This window comes from Erpetoichthys calabaricus, chromosome 4 (genome assembly GCF_900747795.2).
Source record: "Erpetoichthys calabaricus chromosome 4, fErpCal1.3, whole genome shotgun sequence".
NCBI lineage: Eukaryota > Metazoa > Chordata > Cladistia > Polypteriformes > Polypteridae > Erpetoichthys > Erpetoichthys calabaricus.
This window is the reverse complement of record NC_041397.2, coordinates 155,380,251-155,405,642: the sequence shown is the minus strand read 5'-3', so window position 1 is coordinate 155,405,642 and position 25,392 is coordinate 155,380,251. Positions and strand designations below refer to the sequence as shown.

Genomic DNA, 25,392 nt, shown 5'->3' with positions numbered 1-25,392 from the left:
TATCAGTGTCATTTAGAGGTACTGACCCTCCCATTCAGGACAGGTGAGGTTGGGGGAGTATGTTCAGGTACAGCGTGTTGCTGCACCTACCACATGACGAAACAGCTTGTGGTCCTGGTTGGCAATCCCTCAGGCAGACATGCGATCCAGTCCCACCCTCCAGAAATGACCCTCTATCTGCCGCAGCCAGATGTTATGTGGGCGTTCCCTTGGTCTGGTCCAGCCATTCTGGTCCTCAACAATGAGGATCCTGCGAGCCGGATAACCCTTGTGGAATCACACCACATGAAAGTAGTGCCTAACTGACGCTCCCTCACAATGCAGGTAATGTTCCTCTTTCGGGACTCCATGAACAACCGCTCAATCGACACAAAGTCAAACCAGCAGTACCCAAGACTTCTCCAAAGAGACAGTGCCAAAGGAATCCAGTCTTTGTCTCAGGTCACTGGATAGTATCCATGTCTCGCAACCATATAGCAAGACAGAAAGCACCAGGACTATAAAGACTTGGCTTTCAATAGACAGTATACTGTATCTTTTAATGTTTTACCATTTTGTACTAAATGTACCAGAATAATATAAACGATAATGTAACTCTTGTAGCAACACTAGATATGCTAAACAAAATCCAGTCGCTGACATAATTTCAGTTATGTTTATTTTCAGTGGATAGTTTAGGTTATAATGCCTTACCATTTTGTAATGAACATGGAAAAAACATTGCATTCAATCCATGTAATGAACATTAACCAAAATTAAGCAACATCAGATATTCTAAAAATATAATCTTCTGAACCAATCTCCTAGATTTTATCATTAATCATGAATCACATGAACATTCATTCACAACACTATTAACCTAGAGTTACCAAAGCTAAATCCGTCCCACTTTAAATCCACTCGCACCTCCCCGTCAGCGTCTTTTGTCTTGTAGATGTGTCAATAAGCACAAGCAGTCTGCTATACCATTCTCCGCACCACCAGTGCAGAAACTGCAAAAACCTCTCCCAACTGAAGCCTTGTTTCTCAGGGAGTCAGTGTGACGGTGCAGGTTCCTCTCCATGTTCCCGTCTGGCTTCTGGGAGCTCTGAACCCGACACCATCAGTAATGTCACCGATGAGTTGGACAGTGAGGCACAACAAAGCAAGGGGATGGTGCAAAAAGTGCAAAGTGCTTTTATTAAAAACAACAAAACAAAGTGTCCAAATTAAATAAAGTTCAGTGTATCAAAAATCTTCAAATAAATAAACCATAATACAGGTGAAAAGTGGAGGTTAAAATCCAATACAAAAAAAAAATCCTTTAAAACCCGAGGTTAAAATAATGACTGGAAGCAGTCTCTTTAAAAACACAAAGCACGGAGCCTTCTTTTACTGGTGACTCCCCTGCTTCTCCCATTCAGGCTGTGCACCAGGGGAGTCACCTTACCTGCAGCTGACTTTCTTCACTCAACTGGTCTGGTGGCCTCCCGATCCCTGGCTTCATTCAGCCCCTGCCAGACCGAGACTTGGCTTCCCCCAATGGCCAGGACGCTCACTCTGGGGATTCCACTCCAAATCTCCAACTCCCGCTGCCTTCGCTGCAGCGAGCCAACCTTCTCTTGTTCACTCCTGCTCCAAACAAGCGCTCAGCTGGAGTGACCACTACTGTCCCTGATTCTAATAGTAAGATGCACTGTTATTAATGTTTTACTTATCTAGAAAGATGCCAAAGTACTCAAGGTATTTTTATTCAAGTGTTAAATGACACTAGAAAAAAGTACAGGTTGATCTAGAATGGTCTCGGCTTACAACAATTTCACAGATACAAATGAGCACAATAAAACACTTTTGTTTTCAAAGGAATTTTTTTCCATTTTTTTTTTTAACTAATTAATGATGTAATCTAGTTTTGACATGGATAAACACATAGCAGCCATCACTAGCACTGATATAAGGTTGTGCTTTTGTTTCTCGGTGCAAGTGAATTTAACAATTAAATATACTCACATAGACCTGCTTCGTCACAGGTAAGCAACTAGACAGACAGGTTCCCGTTTAGTTGACCAGTAAAGCAAGCTGCTTGTAGTACCCAACATCCTAAGTATAATGTCCCAGCCATGTCCTTTAGGAAGTATTGCCACTTAGGAGGGTGATAACCTCAGCCATTCCTCTGTAGAGGCAGCATGTTGTTCATCATCATTATTTTGTGATGGATTTTCTTGCAATCATTATGCCTTTCTCAGCTTCATGAGATGCTGCATCATTATTAAAAACTGTTGAATGTCAAAATATCAGATTGACATTTTGTAAATACCCATGGTAAAAGCTCTTCATTCAAATTTTTATTTTAAAATACAGTAATATTGCGTCACAGTCATTTTGAAGTGTTTTTCTGTAAAATAAGTAATAAAGCTTTATTTATTTTTTCCCATTAATTGGTATTTTTCAGTTTAAATTCCATCTTGCATATAAAGTCGAGTTACGAACATTCACAATAATAGGACTCCTTCATAATCCAAGACCCACCCGTATGTTACAAGCATATTTTTTGGCTAGAAGTAACCTAGTGACTGGCCAACATGTCAGCGTTTTATGTGTGTTTTTGAATATCACTAAAAATGTATTTTGTTATTTTTAAACTTACTGATCCACAAATGGGGCAAACCCCATCAGTAGTCCAGCAACTTATATAAGGTAGTGAATAGCATGACTTCATTGTAAAAGGGAAAAAAAAAAATTTGTGTGTTCCACTGTAATGTCCAAAAGTGAGGAAACAGAAACACCTTGCATTATCAACAAATGTGGAAAGGCAATGCACCCCAATTGCTGTGGGTTTTATGATAGCAATAGCTTGTCTCAAACATGGAGACACACGCTCTTTCTTGCAATACATTTTAGATCATAGTTGTCTTTATCTGTCCTTCCTTTTTTACGTTTACCTAAACTCTTAAGGTTTCTGTGAGAAATAAGACGTGTTGGTTTTACGTTAATCCTATCCATATTACTAACCGAGAATGGTAAACCGGATGGCATGGACACAGGTACACGGCGATGGGACCATGAGACGTACTGCGCAGGCGCGTACAGCTCAACTAAGAGAAATAGCAAATAAAAGAACCGCCATATTGTGAGTGGCACTACTGCGGAGTGAGGTTAGGAATAATGTGCTGCTTGGGATTGTACAAACCACTGAACGCTTTACACCAAATTCAAACACAATACAGCTCAACGATACACACACGAGCCCACCTGGATAAGATCAATGAACGCAGGCGCCTACAACAAGCGTCAGAAACTGCGGAAGCAAACCAGGCATGGGTTAAGACACTACGGGGTCCACAAAGATAGTACGGAATATATAAGAGCACACCGATCAAAAAAAAATCAATCGTGTAAAAGCACATAGTACACACAAATCATGTGCTCTCAGCACATAGAAAGCGTATAAGGACAATACGGAGAATAGAGACCCAAAGGCATTAGAGAGAAAAAAAGGCAGATAAGAGATTATGAAAACAGTGGAATTCGAAAGGCTCAAACAAACGATGGCACGATACACATGCAGACAAAGGTACAGAATATGGAAGCAGTAAAATTCAAAAGTATTGAGGTTGAGGGCTTTTTGGTTTTAAGTGACTGTTAGGTCCGATTGAGGGAAGGTGGAGTACAGCACGGAGGACTGATAGCGGGGTATTGATTTCATGCAGTAATGGGTGGGGCGTTAGAGAGGGTGCTAGAAAGTTGTGTTTGGGGTTAGGAAGTCAGCGATTGTTCAAGTAAAACTTTTGTGACACTTTGTCATGTCAGTCACTACAGTATCAAAGAAAAGATAGAAACAATTGCATTACCGCAAACAAAAGGTGATTAATCATCAGAACCAGGTGTAATTGAAAAAAATACCAGGCCAAATTGAGGTCTGAAAAAAAGAGTAGACAACAAAGTCTTTTCGCATTCGCATCATTCAATGGACAAAATGTGGATTTACACAATAATGGACCATATGCTATGAGAATCTGTGGTTCCACAACAGTTAAGGGAACGACAAGTTAAATTTCAAAGAGTACACAATTCAGTCGGGTTTATATTGATGATCTCGGAGAAGTGATGCAAATTTTAACAGGCAAAAAGAAAGGTGATGTATACATTCCGCGAGTAACATTACACACCAAAGGAGATCGTGATATGCCATTCGTAGTAAAATGTTTACAGTTTACCGTGAGAATAGCTTTTGCTATGACAATCAATAAATCACATGCACAAACAGAAAAACTCGAATTATTTATTACAGAAACAATATTCACACATGGGCAGTTATACGTTGCGTTGTCACAATGTATCTCCAGAAAATATTGTTTTTAATGAAGCTTTAAAGTAAAAGTGAAGATAATGAAATTGAAACAATTCCAACACACAAATCATGTGCTCTCAGCGCATAGAAAGTGTATAAGCACAATACGGAGAATAGACACCCAAAGGCATTGGAGAGAAAAAAAGGCAGATAAGAGATTATGAAAGCAGTGGCATTCAAAAGGCTCAAACGAACGATGGCGCGATACACATGCAGACAAAGGTACACAATATGAAAGCAGTAAAATTAGAAAGTACAGTGATCCCTCGCTATATCGCGCTTTGCCTTTCGCGGCTTCACTCCATCGCGGATTTTATATGTAAGCATATTTAAATATGTATCGCGGATTTTTTGCTGGTTCGCGGATTTCTGTGGACAATGGGTCTTTTAATTTCTGGTACATGCTTCCTCAGTTGGTTTGCCCCGTTGATTTCATACAAGGGATGCTATTGGCAGATGGCTGAGAAGCTAGATTGCTTACTCTTTGCTTACTCTTCTCTCTCTATTGCGCTGACTTTCTCTGATCCTGACGTATGGGGATTGAGCAGGGGGGCTGTTCGCACACCTAGACGATACGGACGCTCGTCTAAAAATGCTGAAAGATTATCTTCACGTTGCTATCTTTTGTGCAGCTGCTTCCTGAAACGACATGCTTCACGGTGCTTCGCATACTTAAAAGCTCGAAGGGCACGTATTGATTTTTGACTGAAAAACAAACTCTATCTCTCTCTATCTCTCTCTCTCTCTCCCCCTGCTCCTGACGAAGGGGGTGTGAGCTGCAGCCTTCAACAGCTTTGTGCCGCGGTGCTTCGCATACTTAAAAGCCAAACAGCCCTATTGATTTGTTTGCTAGAGATTGTTTTCTCTATCTATGTGACATTCTGTGCTCCTGACACGCACTCCTTTGAAGAGGAAGATATGTTTGCTTTCTTTTAATTGTGAGACGGAACTGTCATCTCTGTCTTGTCATGGAGCACAGTTTAAACTTTTGAAAAAGAGACAAATGTTTGTTTGCAGTGTTTGAATAACGTTCCTGTCTCTCTACAACCTCCTGTGTTTCTGCGCAAATCTGTGACCCAAGCATGACAATATAAAAATAACCATATAAACATATGGTTTCTACTTCGCGGATTTTCTTATTTCGCGGGTGGCTCTGGAACGCAACCCCCGCAATGGAGGAGGGATTACTGTATTGTAACGTCCCACCCAGGTTGACGGCTTTTTGGTTTTAAGTGTGTCCACTATTAATGAACATTCATTAGGATTAATGAATATGATTTGCTATCATTGTCATTCACTTAACTTCCCTGAAGAAACAACTGGCAATACAACTAATGAGTTTACACGTTGTTGTCAAAGGGGTCAGGTTAGACTACCTCCTTTAGATGAATATCCTTAATATTTACGGATGTTTCTAACTAACAATGTACCCGAATGTAAAAACATTATGGACTGCTTTAGATCCTACAATAGTTCATTTGCTTTTACATCTACCGGGGTAAATATCAGGCCACCAGCTGGCAATGGCCCATACTACTTTTGCGTGTGTAGACAAATATTACATCGGATTGGAACAGTGCACCCTGACCCAAATCACGAACGCAAATATGCACAAATCTACGTGTTACATCCAGATGACGCACTCTATCAACGATTTTACTACAAATGTTGTGTATAAAGAAGTATTCCAATAGATCCTTCTAATGTGCCATGCTATGGGTTCTTTACTTCCTTTGTTCGTCATCTACACCTTTACAATTTGATATATCTCAGACATTCATCAATGTATTTCAGGTTACCCAACCCCCGGGGGTAGGCGAGCGAAGCGAGCAGGGGGCAGAGCCCCCTTGTTGTTTCAGATTTCTTGTAAACCAGACTTTGTTGTGCTTGCATGAGTGATTAGACTCTGTTAATACTTAGCCAGAATCCGGAATTAGAATATTGGACTGACGTTTAATGTAGTCAGTTAATCTGACAAATATGCCTTTACTGCATTCATCACATTTTATGAGTTGTACTCGTGAACATTTGTTTGACATCAAAAACCAAACAAATGTCAAATTTAAGATTTGCATATTTATAATTAACAATGAAATATACTGTTATGCACATCTTGCTAGTGTGTGTCTCTGCGATTATGTGTTTTTTTTAACACTGTACATTTATTAGAGAAATGTACCTTGTACTTCGATACATTGAAACCCTAATTTAATTTTACTTTGGTATTAACAAGTGGAGCACCTCACTTCATCTCTGGTGTAGACATGCTAAATTGCTTCTTTGTTTGGAGTGTGCCTCTGTTTTTAATTACTAAAACTGTTGTTTGTTAGCTTTGCCAGTATGCAGAGATCTGTAAAAATGCTAATTACAATAAGAGAATGAATATAAAATGTGTTTCATTACCGTCACTGTGTATGACCCTGTATTAAAAAACAATTAATATCACCATCATTTCATCACATCCTAAAAATTTATGAAAGTACAAGGTAAATGATTGCAACTAACATCTGATCAGTCATATTATTGCATGCTCTCAAAGTAAATCTTTCTGAACTAACTACAGATTAGATAAAAGTGGTAATAACAAAGTTATAGTGTGTTTTTGCTTTTTTTTTATTCTTCTGCCTCACATCTGCTGTTTTTCTTTTCTAGCCTGTGCTGATGTGATGCTGTATCATCACTAATGTGTGTCATTTTTATATGCAGAGTGTATACAAATCTTATTATGGGATATATCATCTACTGTTAAATTCTGCTCTGTACTTCTAAAATTTATATATATTTTTTTTTTATTTCTTACTATATTGAGAAATTGTTCTGTGTACTGTACTGTATTGACCCCCTTCTTTTGACACCCACTGCACGCCCAATCTACCTGGAAAGGGGTCTCTCTCTGAACTGCCTTTCCCAAGGTTTCTTCCATTTTTCCCTACTAGGTTTTTTTGGGAGTTTTTCCTTGTCTTCTTAGAGAGTCAAGGCTGGGGGGCTGTCAAGAGGCAGGGCCTGTTAAAGCCCATTGCGGCACTTCCTGTGTGATTTTGGGCTATACAAAAATAAACTGTATTGTATTGTATTGTATTTAACTTGACTTGTTTTACATTTTGCTACAGAATCATGCTCAACTAAATTTTCCCCCACATCAATAAAAATCGCTATACCCAAGAACAACAAGGTGAAAATTGGATTTTTAGAAGGTTTTGAAAATGTAAATATTAACATCTGATATATCACATCGATATTTAGACCTTTTGCTTTGGCACATATAATTTGGCTTAAGTGTATCCCATTCTACTGATCATCATTTCCACACCTTGGGTTCAGTTCAATTTTTTGGTCATGATAAGGAAAGGCACACATCTGTCTGTATAAGGTACAATAGCTGACAATGTGCATCAGAGCAAAAAACAAGTCATGAAGTTACAGAAATTCCTGCAGAGCTTTCAGAAAGGATATTGTTGAGGTACAGATCTGGGGAAGGCTACAGGAACTTTTCTGTAGCATTGAAGTTTGTCATGGTCGTACATGCCTCCATAGTTCTTAAATGGAAGAAATTTGGAATGGAATGAAGTTATTCCTAGGCAAAAAAGCAACAATGAAATCAGTTTGCTGTTTTCCTGCAGGCCTTTGTGTCATTGTGGGAAAGACTGAAACGCTCCCTTGAATTGCACAAACCTGGCATGAAAACTTTTAATGCAAGACTGGAGGAGCTATGCAGAATTTGCTGGATGAAAACAGAGAAAAGCCAAGCAAAATGACACCTTTTATTGGCTAACTAGAAAGATTACAATATGCAAGCTTTCGAGGCAACTCAGGCCCCTTCTTCAGGCAAGATGTAATCTTGTAATCAGGCCCCATCTTGCCTGAAGAAGGGGCCTGAGTTGCCTCGAAAGCTTGCATATTGTAATCTTTCTAGTTAGCCAATAAAAGGTGTCATTTTGCTTGGCTTTTCTCTACATTCATAATGGCTAACACGGTACAACACCCTAGTACTACTGGATGAAAACAAAATATTGCTTTTATAGTAACTTCAGTAACTTCAGCAGTGCTGTTAATAAAACACAAGTCCAGAAAATAAGCACAGCATATGGTAAGATGGGATGCAAATAATACAGAAGAACATGTTTAATCTTGTATAAATCTATATTAGAGATGTAAATGTTTACTGTTTGTTAGATTACTTCGAAACATGTTGCTCATTTAAATAGGCTCACAAGGGCAGTATTTAAACTACATGTCTGATTGTGTTTAAAATCAGAAACAGAAGAGAAACCTTAAGCAAAAATGAAATGTACAGCATGCAGTTCAGTTTGGGGGAATTTTGACCAAAGGGGCGAAAGTATTTCCTATATGCTGCATGTTCCTACTTCAACAACCTACCACATTGGCAGCACTAGCAAAATATAATTAATAAGTGGCACTTGTAGGAAATCATACACAGGGTTTTGTTCAATGATAAAGCAAGAAATGTTACCAATTAGTATGGTTGACATGATAAAAGGTACTGTAACCAGTCATATTGGAAAATAAGATTGTGTTTACAACTGACTTTAGGTTGGCACTCACAATCAAAAAATTAATCATAATTATATGCGAAGTACATAGATAGAGACTGATCATGAAATCAATGATACAACAAGGAAAAACTATCCCACCCAGTCATAATACTGACATCCATACAAAGAAGCAAACTGCTGCTGTACAGTTATGGGAGTTGAAAGGAAAATTATTTTGTCTGGTCATGGTAATCTATAAAACATTGTGGCAACTAATTCAACCAGTAGCATGTTTCACTTGTATACTGCAAATCAAGGTCAAAGATGAGTTAAGCATGTAATTTAACTTTGGCAAGAGGATATCTCGGGCACATGCCAACGTGCTAGGGCCATATCATCAGAGCAGCTGTTTTCAGCAGCCAGCCTTGAAAGTCAGTTTATAATTTCGATGAACATAGCTCTTTACATGTACTGTATGAATCTATGGCAGCTGCAAACTTGTGAAAAGGCAAACATCCAAATTTGTATTAACATTTAAACTGGCACAGTTCATGTCTGCTTTAGGAATTAACAGCTAGTTTATGCAACTAACTTTAAAACACATCGGTACGCTCTTATTTCCAAAAATGTATGAATAGATTTCATTGGGTTTTAACAGGCCCTGTTTTTTGATAGCACCACAGCTTTTATTATCTAGAAGACAAGGAAAAAAATCTCACAAAAAAAAATCAATGTGGGGAAAAAAATGGAAGAAATCTTTGGAAATGCAATTATTCAAAGAGAGACACCCTTCCAGGTAGGCTAGGCATGCAAAGGGTGTCAAAAAATGGGGTAAATACACAAAACAGAGCACAAGTAATCCTCTTTACAGAGCTAGATGGCCACTCTATCTTTGCTGCCTCCGAAATCGAATACAATAGTATGAAGTACAAATAAAAATCCAGTAAAAATCCAGGAAAAGGTTATTGCACTCACTAAGTACAGATCACATATGAGGATACAGATTTGTTCAAATACATTAAATGAAAATAACAATATCTGTCTATCAGCTAATTAGAGAACCTCAGACACACTAGACAATCATAAAACATATAAACTGTTTACTGGTATGTAGAGTTTATCTTGGCACAGGTAAATAGTTCTACGATGCCAAGTCTTTATGGATGATGTCTGATGTTGTGTAGAGTTGTTTCTCTGGTTTCAAGTAGAAGATGCATTGGAGTGTACTTTTTCTCTTTGCTGCATGATTCTTGTCATTGCTGTCCTGCTTCTTTCTAAGCTTGGTTTCTGCTGTTAGGCCCTTTAATGTGCTGTCTGCATCTTAGTGAAAAGAATTACTCTTTCTGACAAAAGAGTTCAAATCCTGAAACTGCCTTCTTGAAGTGATGGCCATTTAGACTGGCTCACTATTTGGCTTGACAAACCGATCTCAGATCTTGGGTTGACAAAGAGAAGAGTTTCTTGGATTCAGCTCTCCAAAAGATAACAGCTCATAACATTTTAAGTTTCAGAGGGTCATTTTACATATTTCTCCATCCCTGTGAGAATCTCACAGAGGGTGCCACAGAAGAATCCCCAGAGAGTTCTGTGACTGTGCAGTGAAAATCCCAGAGAGCTTTTTCAGGATGGTGCAAAAAGATTTAAAGGAAGGTTGAACTATCTACCAATTGGATTAAGGTCACTTACAGTTATAAAATCAATGTTTTCTAATAGGCGGGTGCCGGAGTTCAGTCGCATACAATAGTTTGGAATGCAGATGGGCAGAAGATTGAGTTGGGATACCTGCACCCCTGTTAATTTTTTTTTTTTTTAACAAGCCTAGTATACCCCGAAAGCCTAGCAGAATGGGCGATGCCCGCTTTGTCCTACAGTTGCCTGACATTAATTCTGTAAATAATGATTTTGTCAATTAGCATATCATGAGTTTATTGTTTCAATAGACATCTGTCCATTTTGACTGTATTATGGTGTGTTTTTGTTTGCAAGAGCAATTTAATGTAAAATGTACTTGTACAGTATGTGCATTTTCAGGACAGAAGATGCAGCTGGCATTATATGCTGCATGGTCCACCCCTACAGTGTTTGCTCCTACTTCACAACTGCCAGGGAATGCTACTGCTTTTACTGGTGGAAGTATGTCTGTGACATACAGTAGGTGATTTAACAGTTTAACTAAATCTAACTTGGAAACTTGTTTAGTGGAGTTACCTGATATTCTCAACCCAAGATTGTACATACTGTATATGGTCATCCTTCTGAAAATTTACTAATTATTGGAATAACCTACCTGTGTAAAATGGGTGAAATTAACTAAAAACAAGGTCACCATTCTTTGCACAGTAGTGCATTAGTTTGCTTATTATCACCTGCACACTAGGACCAGGACCTCTTAGTGAAGTACAAGCTTGCTCACTCTGTTAACAGAAAACACCAACTTAAAAACACATTGCAATTTGTGACTTTAAAACTTAAAATGAGTCAAATATAATCAAAACAAGCAAAATGTGAGCATCTTTTACTTAAATATTATTAATGCTAATAGAAAATTCACCATTGAAAATAAACAGGAAAGAGTCAATTCAAAATAATGGAAAATGGACATGTAGATTATGTAACAAGACTTGTGTAAGAATTTTTTTTCCCCATGTATGTTTTTTATATCGTTTGCCATTGGACGTAATAGGTCAACATTATGTTCCATTACATCATAAACTTCTCTCATTCTGCATGAAAACACGAGATAAAAAAATTTCTTCGCCACCACTATAAATTACATGAGGTAAGTAAAATAATGTGTAATTTTTGGGTGAAGTATTCCTTTATTAGCCAGTTTAAAATTTTTGATTTGTTATAATGGAAAATTCAGTTTAATAAAACAAAAATAGGCATGTATGATTTTGTAGCAGCTGAAAATGCATTTATCCATTTGAAGCAGGTTACGTTTCATACCCACGTTTACATTGTTATATCAAGGAATGCTTCAATAAATAGTACAGTACAGATATAAACAGTAAGTGTTTTGTTTATTTCAGATGATTCCACCTAGGGGCTGTGCATACATTGTTATGGTTCATCGACAAGATGCTTATAGAGCCTTACAGAAGTTGAGTCGGGGATCTTTCAAAGTGAACCAGAAAGCTATTAAGGTGAGTAAGAATTTTGGAGGATGGTATTATTAAATAGTACATTTTAAATTGTAGTTGTCAATCATGGATTTACATTTGCAAGTGCTCTGAGCCTTCATTATTTACAACATTTAATTGAATATAATAATTTTAGTAAAAAGTACCACCTAAAAACTCTTAAAAAAACTTATATACAGTGCAATTATACAAGCTTCTTAAAAATCTTTGCTTGAATTCTGTCAGTTGTATTTGCTTTACAGTAATCCCTCCTCCATCGCGGGGGTTGCGTTCCAGAGCCAACCGCGAAATAAGAAAATCCGTGAAGTAGAAACCATATGTTTATATGGTTATTTTTATATTGTCATGCTTGGGTCACAGATTTGCGCAGAAACACAGGAGGTTGTAGAGAGACAGGAACGTTATTCAAACACTGCAAACATACATTTGTCTCTTTTTCAAAAGATTAAACTGTGCTCCATGACAAGACAGAGATGACAGTTCCGTCTCACAATTAAAAGAATGCAAACATATCTTCCTCTTCAAAGGAGTGCCTGTCAGGAGCATATAAAGTCACAGAGATAGAGAAAAGCAAACAAATCAATAGGGCTGTTTGGCTTAAGTATGCGAAGCACCGGCACAAAGCTGTTGAAGGCGGCAGCTCACACCCCCTCCGTCAGGAGCAGACAAAGAGAGAGAGAGAGCCAGAGTTTGTTTTTCAAGCAAAAATCAATACGTGCCCTTCGAGCTTTTAAGTATGCGAAGCACCGTCCAACATGTCGTTTCAGGAAGCAGCTGCACAAAAGATAGCAACGTGAAGATAATCTTTCAGCATTTTTAGACGAGCGTCCCTATAGTCTAGGTGTGCGAACAGCCCCCCTGCTCAATCCCCCTACGTCAGGATCAGAGAAAGTCAGCGCAAGAGAGACAGAGAAAAGTAAGTTGGGTAGCTTCTCAGCCATCTGCCAATAGCGTCCCTTGTATGAAATCAACGGGGCAAACCAACTGAGGAAGCATGTACCAGAAATTAAAAGACCTATTGTCCGCAGAAATCCGCGAACCAGCAAAAAATCTGCGATATATATTTAAATATGCTTACATATAAAATCCGCGATGGAGTGAAGCCGCGAAAGGCGAAGCGCGATATAGCGAGGGATTACTGTATTGCATTCGTAATGTTTTTCTTAGAAATCACTTGTTTCGTAAAAGTTGACGTTGTTAAGTTTTTTTTTCTTTTATCCTCTAATAGATAAATAATACTTTTATTTGTTCTAATGGGAAACATACGTTATACAGAAGCTCCAGAAACAGAAATATTTTAATAAACAATAGCATTGCCTTTCAAACATAGAATTATATAAAAGAAGAAAATTCTTCTGACTTGCCTAAGGATAGGAAAGCAGTCCCAATGAGATGTTATAAAGGTGTATTGCTATAGGTTTAAAGAAACAGCAGTACTATTGTTTAATTTGTTGCCTGAAGTAATGTTAAAGAGGATGTGCTGTATTATTCATAATGGCCATCAGTTTTATTTTCATTCTCACCTCCACTACTACCATTTGCACCAAAGCGAGATTAGCATGTTCATATCTACCTAAATGAACTGGACTTTGGGGGAAAATCGCACCAAAATTTTAAAAATACACAACAAAATAAACTAGGTTTGATATCACTTTAGATGAATATGAATTAGTTAGCAAGAAAGTGACACATTGAGAATAGTAAGTAAAGTAAAAGGGAAGGATAGAGGCAGGCAGGTCGAAAGCAAACTTGTTTTATTATTTTGGAGATGGGAAGTATCTGGGTATAATTTAGATTGTGGCATAAAGCATAAAAAGCCAGTCAATGCCTGTGGACTCACTCAGAAAAGCAGGATTGTCCACACAATCTGTTTTTTTTTTTTCTGCTTTACAGATGCAACAGTATTTTAATTGCATCTTATTTTTAGGCATTATGTATTAAACTAGCAGCCATGTAAACCAGGGACTAATTGTTGGACATGACATGTTGCCTGACACTACTTTTTAAAGTGTTGATTTTGAACAAATGAAAATCAGAATTATGACAATTTTGGTTTGTTTAATGAGAAAGTCTGTGGTCGTTAAACAACAATCTGGGATCTCAATGGGGCAGAATCAGATACAAAATAATACTTTTAGGGCTCCAGAGAAGTGTAAAAAAATGCTCAGAGTACACTTGTAGATCAGAGTTGAGAGATTAAAAAAAGACAATGTTGTGTATAGATAGATAGATAGATAGATAGATAGATAGATAGATAGATAGATAGATAGATAGATAGATAGATACTTTATTAATCCCAATGGGAATTAAATTTAAATTAATTTAAATTAAATGCGCCTGGTTGTAAGCTTTACTAATAAACATAACAAGCTAACCATTCAAAATTATGAAAAACCTGATTTTGTAAGTGAAGCACAAAAAAACAAATCCCCAGTGCCCTCCATAAATGTTTTGGACAAAGACACATTTTTCCTTGATTTACCTCTTTGCTCCATAGTTTATACAATTACAGATCAGACTGTTCAAACCGTTTTGTGGACAAAATACACATTGCAAACTTAAAGAATATTTGCATAAATTTAGGTCACACCATGTAGAAATTACAACACTTTCTGGGCACCATACTGTTTGGGATAATTGGCGTCATAGGTGTTTGAGATTTCTCAGGTGTGTTTAATTGATTCAATAGTGCAGGGGTTTTATGTCTGGGCTTGCTTCTAAACTTTGATGTCAGTAGTTGCTAATGTTCAATGAAAGTTGCCAATGATAATCAAAGAAGCCGTTGTAAGCCCTAAAAACAAGAATAGAATCATTAGAGACATCGATAAAACATTAGGTTTTGGGAATATTTGACTGGAATATCTTTAAGAAGAAAGAACACACTGGTATGCCAAGGAAGACCTCCACTGCCAATGGCAGGAGAGTCCTAATTGTGGTAACGAAAAAGCCCCACACACCTATTCAACAGATCAGAAACAGTTTTCAGGAGGCAGATCTCAGAGACTACTATGCGCAGAAGACTTCATGACCAGAAATACAGAGGCCACAGTGCAAGATACAGACCACTAGTTAGCCACACAAACAGGATGGCCAGATTATAGTATCTGAAAAGCTACTTAAAAGAGCCTGCAGATTTCTTGAAAAACGTCTTGTGGACAATTGAGACAAAGATTAACCTGTACCAGAGTAATGGCAAGAGCAAAGTGTGGAGACAGAAGGGAACTACCCAAATCCAAAGCTTATCACCTAATCTGTTAAACATGATGGGTGGGGGCGTTATGGCTTGTGCATGCATGGCTACCACAGGTACTGGCACACTTACCTTCATTGATAAGGTAATTGCTGGTGGCAGTTGTGCAATTAATTCTTAGTTGTATAGAAAAATATTACCTGTGCAGGTTCCAATAAATGCCTTCAAATTCATTGGACAGTGCCATCCATCCATCCATTGTCTCCCGCTTATCCGAGGTCGGGTCGCGGGGGCAGCAGCTTGAGCAGAGATGCCCAGACTTCCCTCTCCCCGGCCACTTCTTCTAGCTCTTCCGGGAGAATCCCAAGGCGTTCCCAGGCCAGTCGAGAGACACAGTCCCTCCAGCTTGTCCTGGGTCTTCCCCGGGGCCTCCTCCCGGTTAGACGTGCCCGGAACACCTCACCAGGGAGACGTCCAGGAGGCATCCTGATCAGATGCCCGAGCCACCTCATCTGACTCCTCTCGATGCGGAGGAGCAGCGGCTCTACTCTGAGCCCCTCCCGGATGACTGAGCTTCTCACCCTATCTTTAAGGGAAAGCCCAGACACCCTGCGGAGGAAACTCATTTCAGCTGCTTGTATTCGCGATCTCGTTCTTTCGGTCACTACCCATAGCTCATGACCATAGGTGAGGGTAGGAACATAGATCGACTGGTAAATTGAGAGCTTCGCCTTGTGGCTCAGCTCCTTTTTCACCACGACAGACCGATGCAGAGCCCACATTACTGCGGATGCCGCACCGATCCGCCTGTCGATCTCACGCTCCATTCTTCCCTCACTCATGAACAAGACCCCGAGATACTTGAACTCCTCCACTTGGGGCAGGATCTCACCACCAACCCTGAGAGGGCACTCCACCCTTTTCCGGCTGAGGACCATGGTCTCGGATTTGGAGGTGCTGATTTTCATCCCAGCCGCTTCACACTCGGCTGCGAACCGATCCAGAGAGAGCTGAAGATCACGGCCTGATGAAGCAAACAGGACAACATCATCTGCAAAAAGCAGTGACCCAATCCTGAGCCCACCAAACCGGACCCCCTCGCTTCATCTTAAAACAAGATAATGGTCCCAAACATGCTGCTAAGGCAGCACAAGAATTTCTCAAAACTAAACAATGGAAAATTTTTGAATGGCCTAGCCAGTCATGTGAAGTAAATTTAATTGCGAGTGCCTTTCATATGCTGAAGTTTAAACTTAAGGGGACAAGGCTCAGAAACAAGCAGGAACTGATGATGGCTACATTAGAGACTTGGCAGAACATCACCAGAGAGAATACTCAGCACTTATCTGAGATTCATAGACTTCAAGCTATCATTACAAGAAAGGGATTTGCAACAATGTACTAAATATGACTACTTTAATATACCTACCATTGCTATGTCCAAAACATTATGGTACCCCGAAATAGGGGGACCATGTATAAAAGTATTGTAATTTCCACATGCTCTTACCAAAATGTATGTAAATACCCTTAAACTAAAGTTTGCATTGTGCCCTTTAGTCACACCTGAATGGTTTTATTTGTAATTTTTTTAATGTGGAGCAGAAGGGTAAATCAATGAGAAATGTGCTTTTGTCCCAAACGTTATGGGAGGGCACGGTATAAAATACTGCAGCTTTGCATAGCGGGTCTGGAATAACTTGATGCCAGAATTATTGCAGATAAAATCACCATTCTTTTAATGTCAAATGTGAGCTTTTGCCTTTGACCTTTTTTTTTTTTTTAAATAAACTTGAATTATATTTGAATAGTAATGGTTCAATTTGTCAGCCCTGCATCACAGTGGTATATTACATATGCTGTCAGTGAAGGTTTTTTGTAGGATTTTTGCCTAATCTAATCCTCTCATTTCATACCTGTTATACTGTGTAAAGCTTACTCTTCTAACGAAATTGAAGTAGTTTTCGATATTGAATGTTGGATTTTATTATCATGTATTTTATTAGCTTTATAATTTAACTATTATAAAATTAAGATTTGTTTAAGACAGACATTTTTAATGGGCTCAGCTGGGAGAAATACTCTTAAGGTTTGGTGTGTCATCTAAATATGTTCCTGATGTGCTTGACAGGTACTGTTTTGGTTTATGTTATTATAATTTATAATTGATTTCATTATCTAGCAACCGTTATCTTTTACATTACTCTTACTTTGTATATGTATTTTTTCTCTTTTCTGTTATCAATACCCAAATTGCTAAAATGTCTTTTAGTACCACACTTATTTTTATTTCCCCCCAATTGTATTATTTCTTGCGTTTAGATTGCTTGGGCCCTAAACAAAGGAATAAAACCTGAATATAAGCAGTACTGGGATGTGGAGCTTGGAGTAACATACGTCCCCTGGATAAAAGTTAAAATGGAAGATCTGGACAGTTTTTGTGAAGGAGGTATATTGGACATTGAAACACTGTGTCCAGGTATTTGAATAAAATTAATTTATTATTTTAAATCCCTTAATATGTGCTTATGTGTTTGTGTTTTCTGTGTTAGGAGTTTAAACCCATTTTGATTTTAAATTTTAAAATGTGATAAATCTGAACATTAACTTTATTTACAAAATCATCCCATGGAAAAATTATAACACAAGGCAACTAAAAATATTTTTGTTAGTCATCAGACACCACAACACACTTTTCTAAATCAGTTTTAAAAGCTGATTTCAGATCCGCTTTCAGTCTTTTCTAGTCACGTCAACTTTTTGAGTTATGAGTAATGTTACTTTACAGTGTATTTGCGTGTAGTTTTTACTAAAACGTAAGCACCAATGAAGTAAATGTTTCAGTATCTTCAGTGCAAAGTCAAATAGGCACACACTGTGGCATAGATATTCTGAACGGTTTCAGTCACCTACCACTGTTTATTCAAAAAAGCTTAGAGTAGAATTTTCTTATGTACACTGTGTCTGGATTGTCGCGGTACATCATCCCACGGCAGTTGACCATCATACTCTCATTCCAGAATTCTCTCATTCCAGAATGCTTGGTAGCGATGCTCAATTAACTGAATGTCCTGGTGAAAATGTTCTCCTTGCTTGTCACTTACCATGCTAAAATTTTCTAGAAAGAACTCTAGATATGAGTGCAAGAAGTGTATTTTCAATGACAAGATGACAGCCCAGTTTTTCGTATGAATCCAGCAAATTCTGAACTCCTTCCTTGTATGCAGGAGACTTATGGGTACCCAGAAAGTTTTCACATAGCTACTTAATTGCCTCACAGACTTATATCTCAGCTGCAGAGAGAGATTGTTTGAAACCATCATCCTACAAAACGGACTTGATCTGTGGACCTATAAATAAATAGGATCTGCGGTAATTGGGCGACGTAGTGCTTCAATTGCAATTGAACCACACACAATACAGAAACTGTCTGGATGATTAATACAATCTATAGGTATGATCACAACCAAAATCAATCACAGTTAATGCTGTCTGTAACATACAAATACAGACAAATGTCATTAAATATTGTAATACGCTTAGGCTCATTATAGCAAATATCATGCAGTATATAATTAGCTTAATCACATAAACTAGACAAGCTAGTGAAAAGCTAAACACAGACTTGAAATCAGCATTAAAAACAATACAAAACCCACATAAAATTATCTCTGATGTAAATGACCTGTTGACCTGTGTAATCTATGCATTGGACAGATTATGCAGGTCCCCACCCAATTACTTTCCTTACCTTTCTTTAGTGTTTGGTAATATTATTCCTTTATTTTTTTCTGTGTTGATGAGATATTAAAAAATTAGTTAATTACTAACAACATAGTATGTGCTCCTAAATTGGATGAAGATAAAACTGAACAGTATCTTTAGAGTGGCATTTTTTCACTCTTTTTGTGAAGCTCACTGTCAGGGTGTAATTAAAGAGTATATCATTAAGACAAAAATAATGTGTTAATTGAATATAATATATATAAATGTTTTAGACAGGGATATAAGTAACAAGCTGGTTAAGTTTGCAGATGACACCAAGATATTTGAATTAGCAGAGAGTTTAGAATCCGTTATATCAGTGCTTCGCAACCAGTGTGCCACGGCACATTGGTGTGCCTTGAGCCGATACAGGTGTGACACGGTCAAATAAGACAATTTTCTAACTAAATAATATTTCAACGGTCCTCCTTAGAAACACAATAACGAGAATACGTGCAGTGAAATATTCACGTAAATAGCCTTTTAAAGGTTTAATAATTTTATGTGTCATTTCTCTGAAATAATAAATCCCATCGCCTGGCGCCTACGACGTAGGCCCTACATAGTCGCCAGACAACTCCGTAGTATGCTTTGATAGCCAGAGCGCTCCGTGCCCTCACCTAGATTCAATTCAAGCCGACGTATTAGTCGTGCTACTGCTACGTCGCATTCACTCGTCTTGTGACAGTAGTTATCATTCATTACTATTAGTTGTGTTGCTGAATTGTGTATGGTTAACGTTCTTCGTGTGATTCATATTTAGTTTTATACCCCTTTAAATATGGATACATTTTTACATGGAAAAGATTCGTCTTCACGTACAGATGATGAAGAACCCAGCACAAGTGTTGCAAAAAAAAAACAGAGAAGATTGTGAAAAGGAAGTACAACGAAGACTACATTCGATATGGATTCTCGTGGTGTGGTGACGAAACGGCTCCAAAGCCACAATGCATCATTTGCGGTGATCAGCTATCAAACGAGGCAATGGTACCCAGTAAACTAAATCGCCATCAAAATTCAAACCATCCCAATTACGCCAAAAAAGACAAACAACTCTTGTGTTAATTAAAAATGATAAGCGGTCATGCTTAAAAGATCTTGACCAAGAACTTCGGGTTGCGCTGTCAAATATTGAGCCGAATATAAAACTTTTGTGTTCATTGAAACAAACGCAGGTATCACATTAATCAGTCATTATGTTATAATAATTATATTAAGATTGCATAAAAGTAAATATAGTATAGTTTTTATGTATGTATACTTATAATAAATGTATACTTATAAAAAATGAAAATTTATTGTAAAATTTGTGTATTAAATTAATATCTATATATTAGTGGCGTAGCTGGAGACCATGTTGCCCGGGGCGGTGAAAAATTTGACACCCCAAAGCTGAAAAAAATTTTTTTTTTGCGCCGCCTCAAGGAACAAAAAAAAAAAAAAGAAACTACCGTAGTTTGGACGCCTCTAAATAGCTGGCGCTCGCTACGCCACTGCTATATATTTTAGCTTTTGACGTGCCGCGGAAATTCTAGGAAGAACTTTGGTGTGTCGTAGGTGAGAAAAGGTTGCGGAGCACTGCGTTATATCATTACAGAAGGACTTGGATAGCATACAGTATTGGGCACAATGTGCGGAGTACAAGTCCAAGGAAGTTCTGCTCAAGCTTTGTAATGCACTGGTGAGGCCTCATCTGGAGTACTGTGTGCAGTTTTGGTCTCCAGGCTACAAAGAGGACATAGCAGCGCAAGAAGATGTCCAGAGAAGAGTGACTAGGTTGATTCCAGGGCTAAACGGGATGAATTATGAAGAAAGATTAAAATAGCTCAGCCTATTCAGTTTAAGCAATAAAAAAATTAAGAGGTGACATGATTAAAGTGTTTAAAATTATGAAGGGAATTAATACAGTGTATCAAGACTGTTATTTTAAAATTAGTTCACAGGGACACAGTTGGAAACTTAAGGGTAAATTTCACACAAACATTAGGAAGTTTTTCTTTACACAGAGATCCATAGACACATGAATAAGTAGCCTAGTAGTATGGTAGAGAGTAGGACTTTAGGGACTTTCAAAACTGGACTTGATGTTATTTTAGGAGAATTAAGTGAATTGGACTGGCAAGCTTTGTATTATATGTTGATTTAATAAATGTACATATATTGGTGAAAAGTGTATGTGTATGCAAAAATTATGGATTTATTTATCAATAAATTTAAGTTGTTAGGGTTTTCTGTGGTTTACAGTCATTATGAAAAAGTATGTCAAAGTCAAGATCACCGGTACCTGTTTGCCCCATTATTTCTTCTGTCATTGTGTAATGAATGAGAGTGCAGCCTTTGTTATCCCAGTGTTTACTGTTTCCAGGAGGAATTATTTAATCAAAGTTAAAGCATCAGAGAAAGAGAGTAGAATACATTTCATAGCAGATGATTGTGATGATATTACAAAATGATTATTACAGTATTACAGCTTGTAATATGGATACACTGTGCTAAAATATTTGATTTTCATCTTAAATGCCTTGTCGCTGGCATCAAATCCTGACTCTCATAGCAGAAAGTTGGAATACTTAATGTTTTTATAAATGTAGGTGACAATCATTTCTATGTTAATTTTGATCTTAATTTTTTGTTACAGAATGGAAGAACATTTCAAATGATGCAGTGCAAACAGATGAGAAAACTCATAATGGTGGGTCAGAATCAGTACCCACTGAAGAAGCTTCAGTGGCTGCTGTTGCGCAGGTGAAAATTGGTGTAATTTCTCATATTTACCCTTCACAATTGGATGCATTCAAATACACATTACTGTTCATAGTGCCAGTCTCTTATTACTTTAATACAATGAAAATGTTTAAAAAATAATAATAAATCCATTGTTAATAATGATAGCCTATTTGTATAGTACTTCTTGAACGTTAAATTAATAATAGTGTATTTTGAAAGCATTAAAATAGTAAGCCAAATAAGTTTTTTTTTTTTTTTTTTGTTGTTTATTTTTTTTTTTGTCAAACTTGAGAGTAGGAGAATCGGTTAACTGCTTAACAATCTAGGAGCATACAAGGCAAAGGCAGACTTCACTCTTTGTTTAAAATTTATCATAAAAATGGTAAAAATGAGATTAATCTGTAATGTTTTCAGAAGCTGATCCAAATTGAACTTTTAAAAATAGGAGTATCTTAAATTCTGAGTTCATAGGAAGCGTATGCATTTTTCTTGATCTGGAATAATACTCCATGTTCTGTTTGACTAGTTAATAGTCGTACAGCTGTGCACACAATTATCTGAAGACATTTTATAGATTTTTAGGCCAGTTTGAAAAGAATCACAATAAGCAATTTTATGGTAAAAAAAAAAAAAAAGCCTGCACCAATGTTTCTGCATCTCTGCATGTTAGTAAAGGTTTTTCTCTTTTGCTATATTTAATGAAGGACCCAATACAATCTTGGCAAAATTACTCAGATGATGCATAAAGGAAATGTTAGGAGTTAGATTATTCCTTTTTTGTGATTACAATTTATACTTTGTTAATGAACATTTAAACAATTACAACAGCTCACAGAAAAGTAAATTATAATGTATCATTAAAACACCCACACCTGGCCTTACATGAACAAAGATAGCCCAGGAGTGGAAGGCACAACAAAAATATGGGAAAACAAAGTTAAAGATTATTCCTAAATTCACTACTTGAGATGCCGAGTGCAGCCCTTAAACATATTGTATTTCAGCCTGGTTTGTGGCTTTGTTAGTCTGATAGTCTGATTAATGGTAAGCAATTTTAAAAAGTGTATAGAAAAGGTAGTATTCCAATCTTGTGTGTAAATGGCCCACATAGAGTACCATAGAAATCCATTGCAGAACTGTTCCTAAAGCACAGTAACATGGCCAGGATAAAGGAGTGAATTCGAAGCAAAATTTGGAAAATGTGGTTGTGCTTCATTAAAAAATGTTTTTATCATTTTCAATAGAAGAAATAACAGGGGGGCACTCACAGCCATAACATTGTGCATGCCCATGAGCCACAGGATTCAGAAGGCAAAAAAGTACATGCTCAAAGCTATGACTGTACATGGACATTAGTTCAAGGAAAAGATTGCCAGAATTACTGTGCAAAGCCTCTACTTTAATTCAAGAAGCTCTGAATTCATTATCTTCTCAGGAGTCTCTAGTCTGATATGTGGTGTTTGCCTATAAATGTATAACTTGATGGCCGAACATTTATTTACACTTTAGAACAAAGTGCTTTAATGGGTGAAGTTGACAGTTTTAATTTTAAGGCTTATTTCATGATGCTTGCAATGTCACTTAGATATATGAGAAAAAAATAAAGAAAGAAATACCTAAAGAAATAAGCAACAGAAAACATATTTCTTGGCACATTTAATTATTTATGCTCACATTTTTTTTTATTTATTGTCGCATTTCACAATACATTTATTTTTGTACTTAATGTTTGTATGTTTCATTTTGTCTAAACTATTTCTTCATATATTTCAAGTTGAAGTTATTTTTTCACAATCATTATTTTAATTAATTTGCCATAGGAAATTGTGCTCTAAAGTGCAACATTTTTATACATTTTTGAAAAATACAGTGCCTGTGTTTGAAGTTTGAAATGGGGTCAATCCAAACCAAATATATATTTTTGATTTCAGAAAACATTGGTTCTGAGGTATGTTTACAGCAAATAGATAGATAGATAGATACTTTATTAATTCCAAGGGGAAATTCACACATAAATAAATACATAAAACTTATTTAGCATAATATATTTTATCTCAGATCCTTGACATTGTTTTCAATGGATAAGTATACAATCTGCTCGTCTTTTCAGAGATGACTGTTGTGGATGGAGTTTTTATGTAAATAAGGAGATAAAACAGCATGAAACCAGGCATGTGTGAGAAGACACTTACTGAAATACTGCGTTTCTACTAAAATATTAAGAAATACTGGAAAAGTAAAAAAAAATTTTAAAAAAAAGAAAGAAAAAGAATTCCACACTGGGTAAAATAAGTAAATAAAATAGAAGCTGCAAAGAAAAAAAACAGCTGTATAAGGTGTACAACACTAATCAATCCAGTAATGACTATAGGTCGCATGGCCACAAATATTAAGAAAATTAGGGAAGCTAAATGGCAATTAGGGAGGATATTTTAAATATGGCGAAAGATAACCCAAAAAGATTCTTTTAATTTTTCAGTAGTGAATGAGCAGTTAAAGAGATAAGGTAAGTGTATCAGAAATAGTAAGGGGAAATATGCAGACATTGAAATAGCATATCTCTAAACTTGCATTTTTCTGAAGCTTCCACTTATAAGGAAGTGGTTAACCCTCCAGCAGTAACAGGGACTACTAATTGAAGTACTGGATAATTTCGAAATAGTAGAAGAAAGAGTACTGTTAAGATTAAATAAGCTAAAGTAGGTTACTGAGTACCTATAACAACCCTTAATGCATAGGTTTAGAAAGTTACTTCACACAGGAGAAATTCCTAAGGGCTGGAGAATAGGAAATATGATGCCATTATATGTAACTACAGACAAGTAAGCTTAATGTCCATTGCAGGTAAATTTAATTTGAAGGAATTATTATTAAGGAAAAGATTGAGTAACACGTAGCAAGAATAGAGCAAGAAACAGTTTTACTGAACTTTACTGGAGGTTGTGCTATACTAACATGCTGGAATTCCATGAAGAAACAACAAAGGATATGATTAGCGTGCTGCAAACAATATTATTTTATCTTAATTTTCAGAAATCATGTCATAGGGCCCCACATGAGAAGTTGGATATAAAACTGAAAGAAGTAGCAGTTCAGGTTATAATATTATGTAGATGGGTGTAGCAGAGGTTTATGACGTGAGGAATCTTATCAGAATTAAGTGATGTCAAGAGTGGTGTCCTTAACACTAGAATTACCAGAGTCTACAAAAAAACTCGTAGATCTGGCCCACCTTAAAACCGTTCTCACTTCTCCTTTGTCTTCTAAATGTGCCAATTAACACGAGCAGCAAGCAGCCAGCTATTCCATCCCCCACCGCCGCAGAACATTCACTAAGTTTTCCCAGCTCATGCCTTGTTTGATTATCTGGGAGTGACTGGTGCTGGAGTTTTAGAGTGGAAATAATAGATCGCTATTTGGAACACACGCATTTCATGCGTGTTCTGTTTCTACAGTAATCTGTTTAAACACATTTTTAAAACAGAAACGTTTTTCATATTTTAGTAGTAAATGACAAAATGTAGGCATAAACTATATAATGTATGAAGCCTGAAGTCCAAAGATCAAGTAAACACATTCACAAAAGGTTCCGTGGCGTAGCGGTAAGATTTGCTGACTTGTAATCGAGAGTCCCTGGTTCGATCCCCACTCACTCCTGTATTTGCTGTTTTCAGTAATGAGCTGCTCCTTTTGTTAATATTATACAGTACACACATACATTTGGTTTGCGTCTGTAACACA

General features: G+C 37.1%; 1 protein-coding gene across 2 annotated transcripts in view; it reads left to right on the top strand.

The window, feature by feature from the left end:
• The window catches only part of LOC114650326 (SR-related and CTD-associated factor 4-like), a 381,518-nt gene that overhangs the window by 224,895 nt on the left and 131,231 nt on the right, over positions 1-25,392 (top strand). For both annotated transcript variants that reach the window (XM_051925744.1, XM_051925743.1), the window contains exons 14-16: positions 11,856-11,969; positions 17,479-17,635; positions 21,563-21,669. In XM_051925744.1, coding sequence (XP_051781704.1) covers positions 11,856-11,969; positions 17,479-17,635; positions 21,563-21,669 — 378 coding nt within the window. The remainder of the gene's footprint in view (positions 1-11,855; positions 11,970-17,478; positions 17,636-21,562; positions 21,670-25,392) is intronic.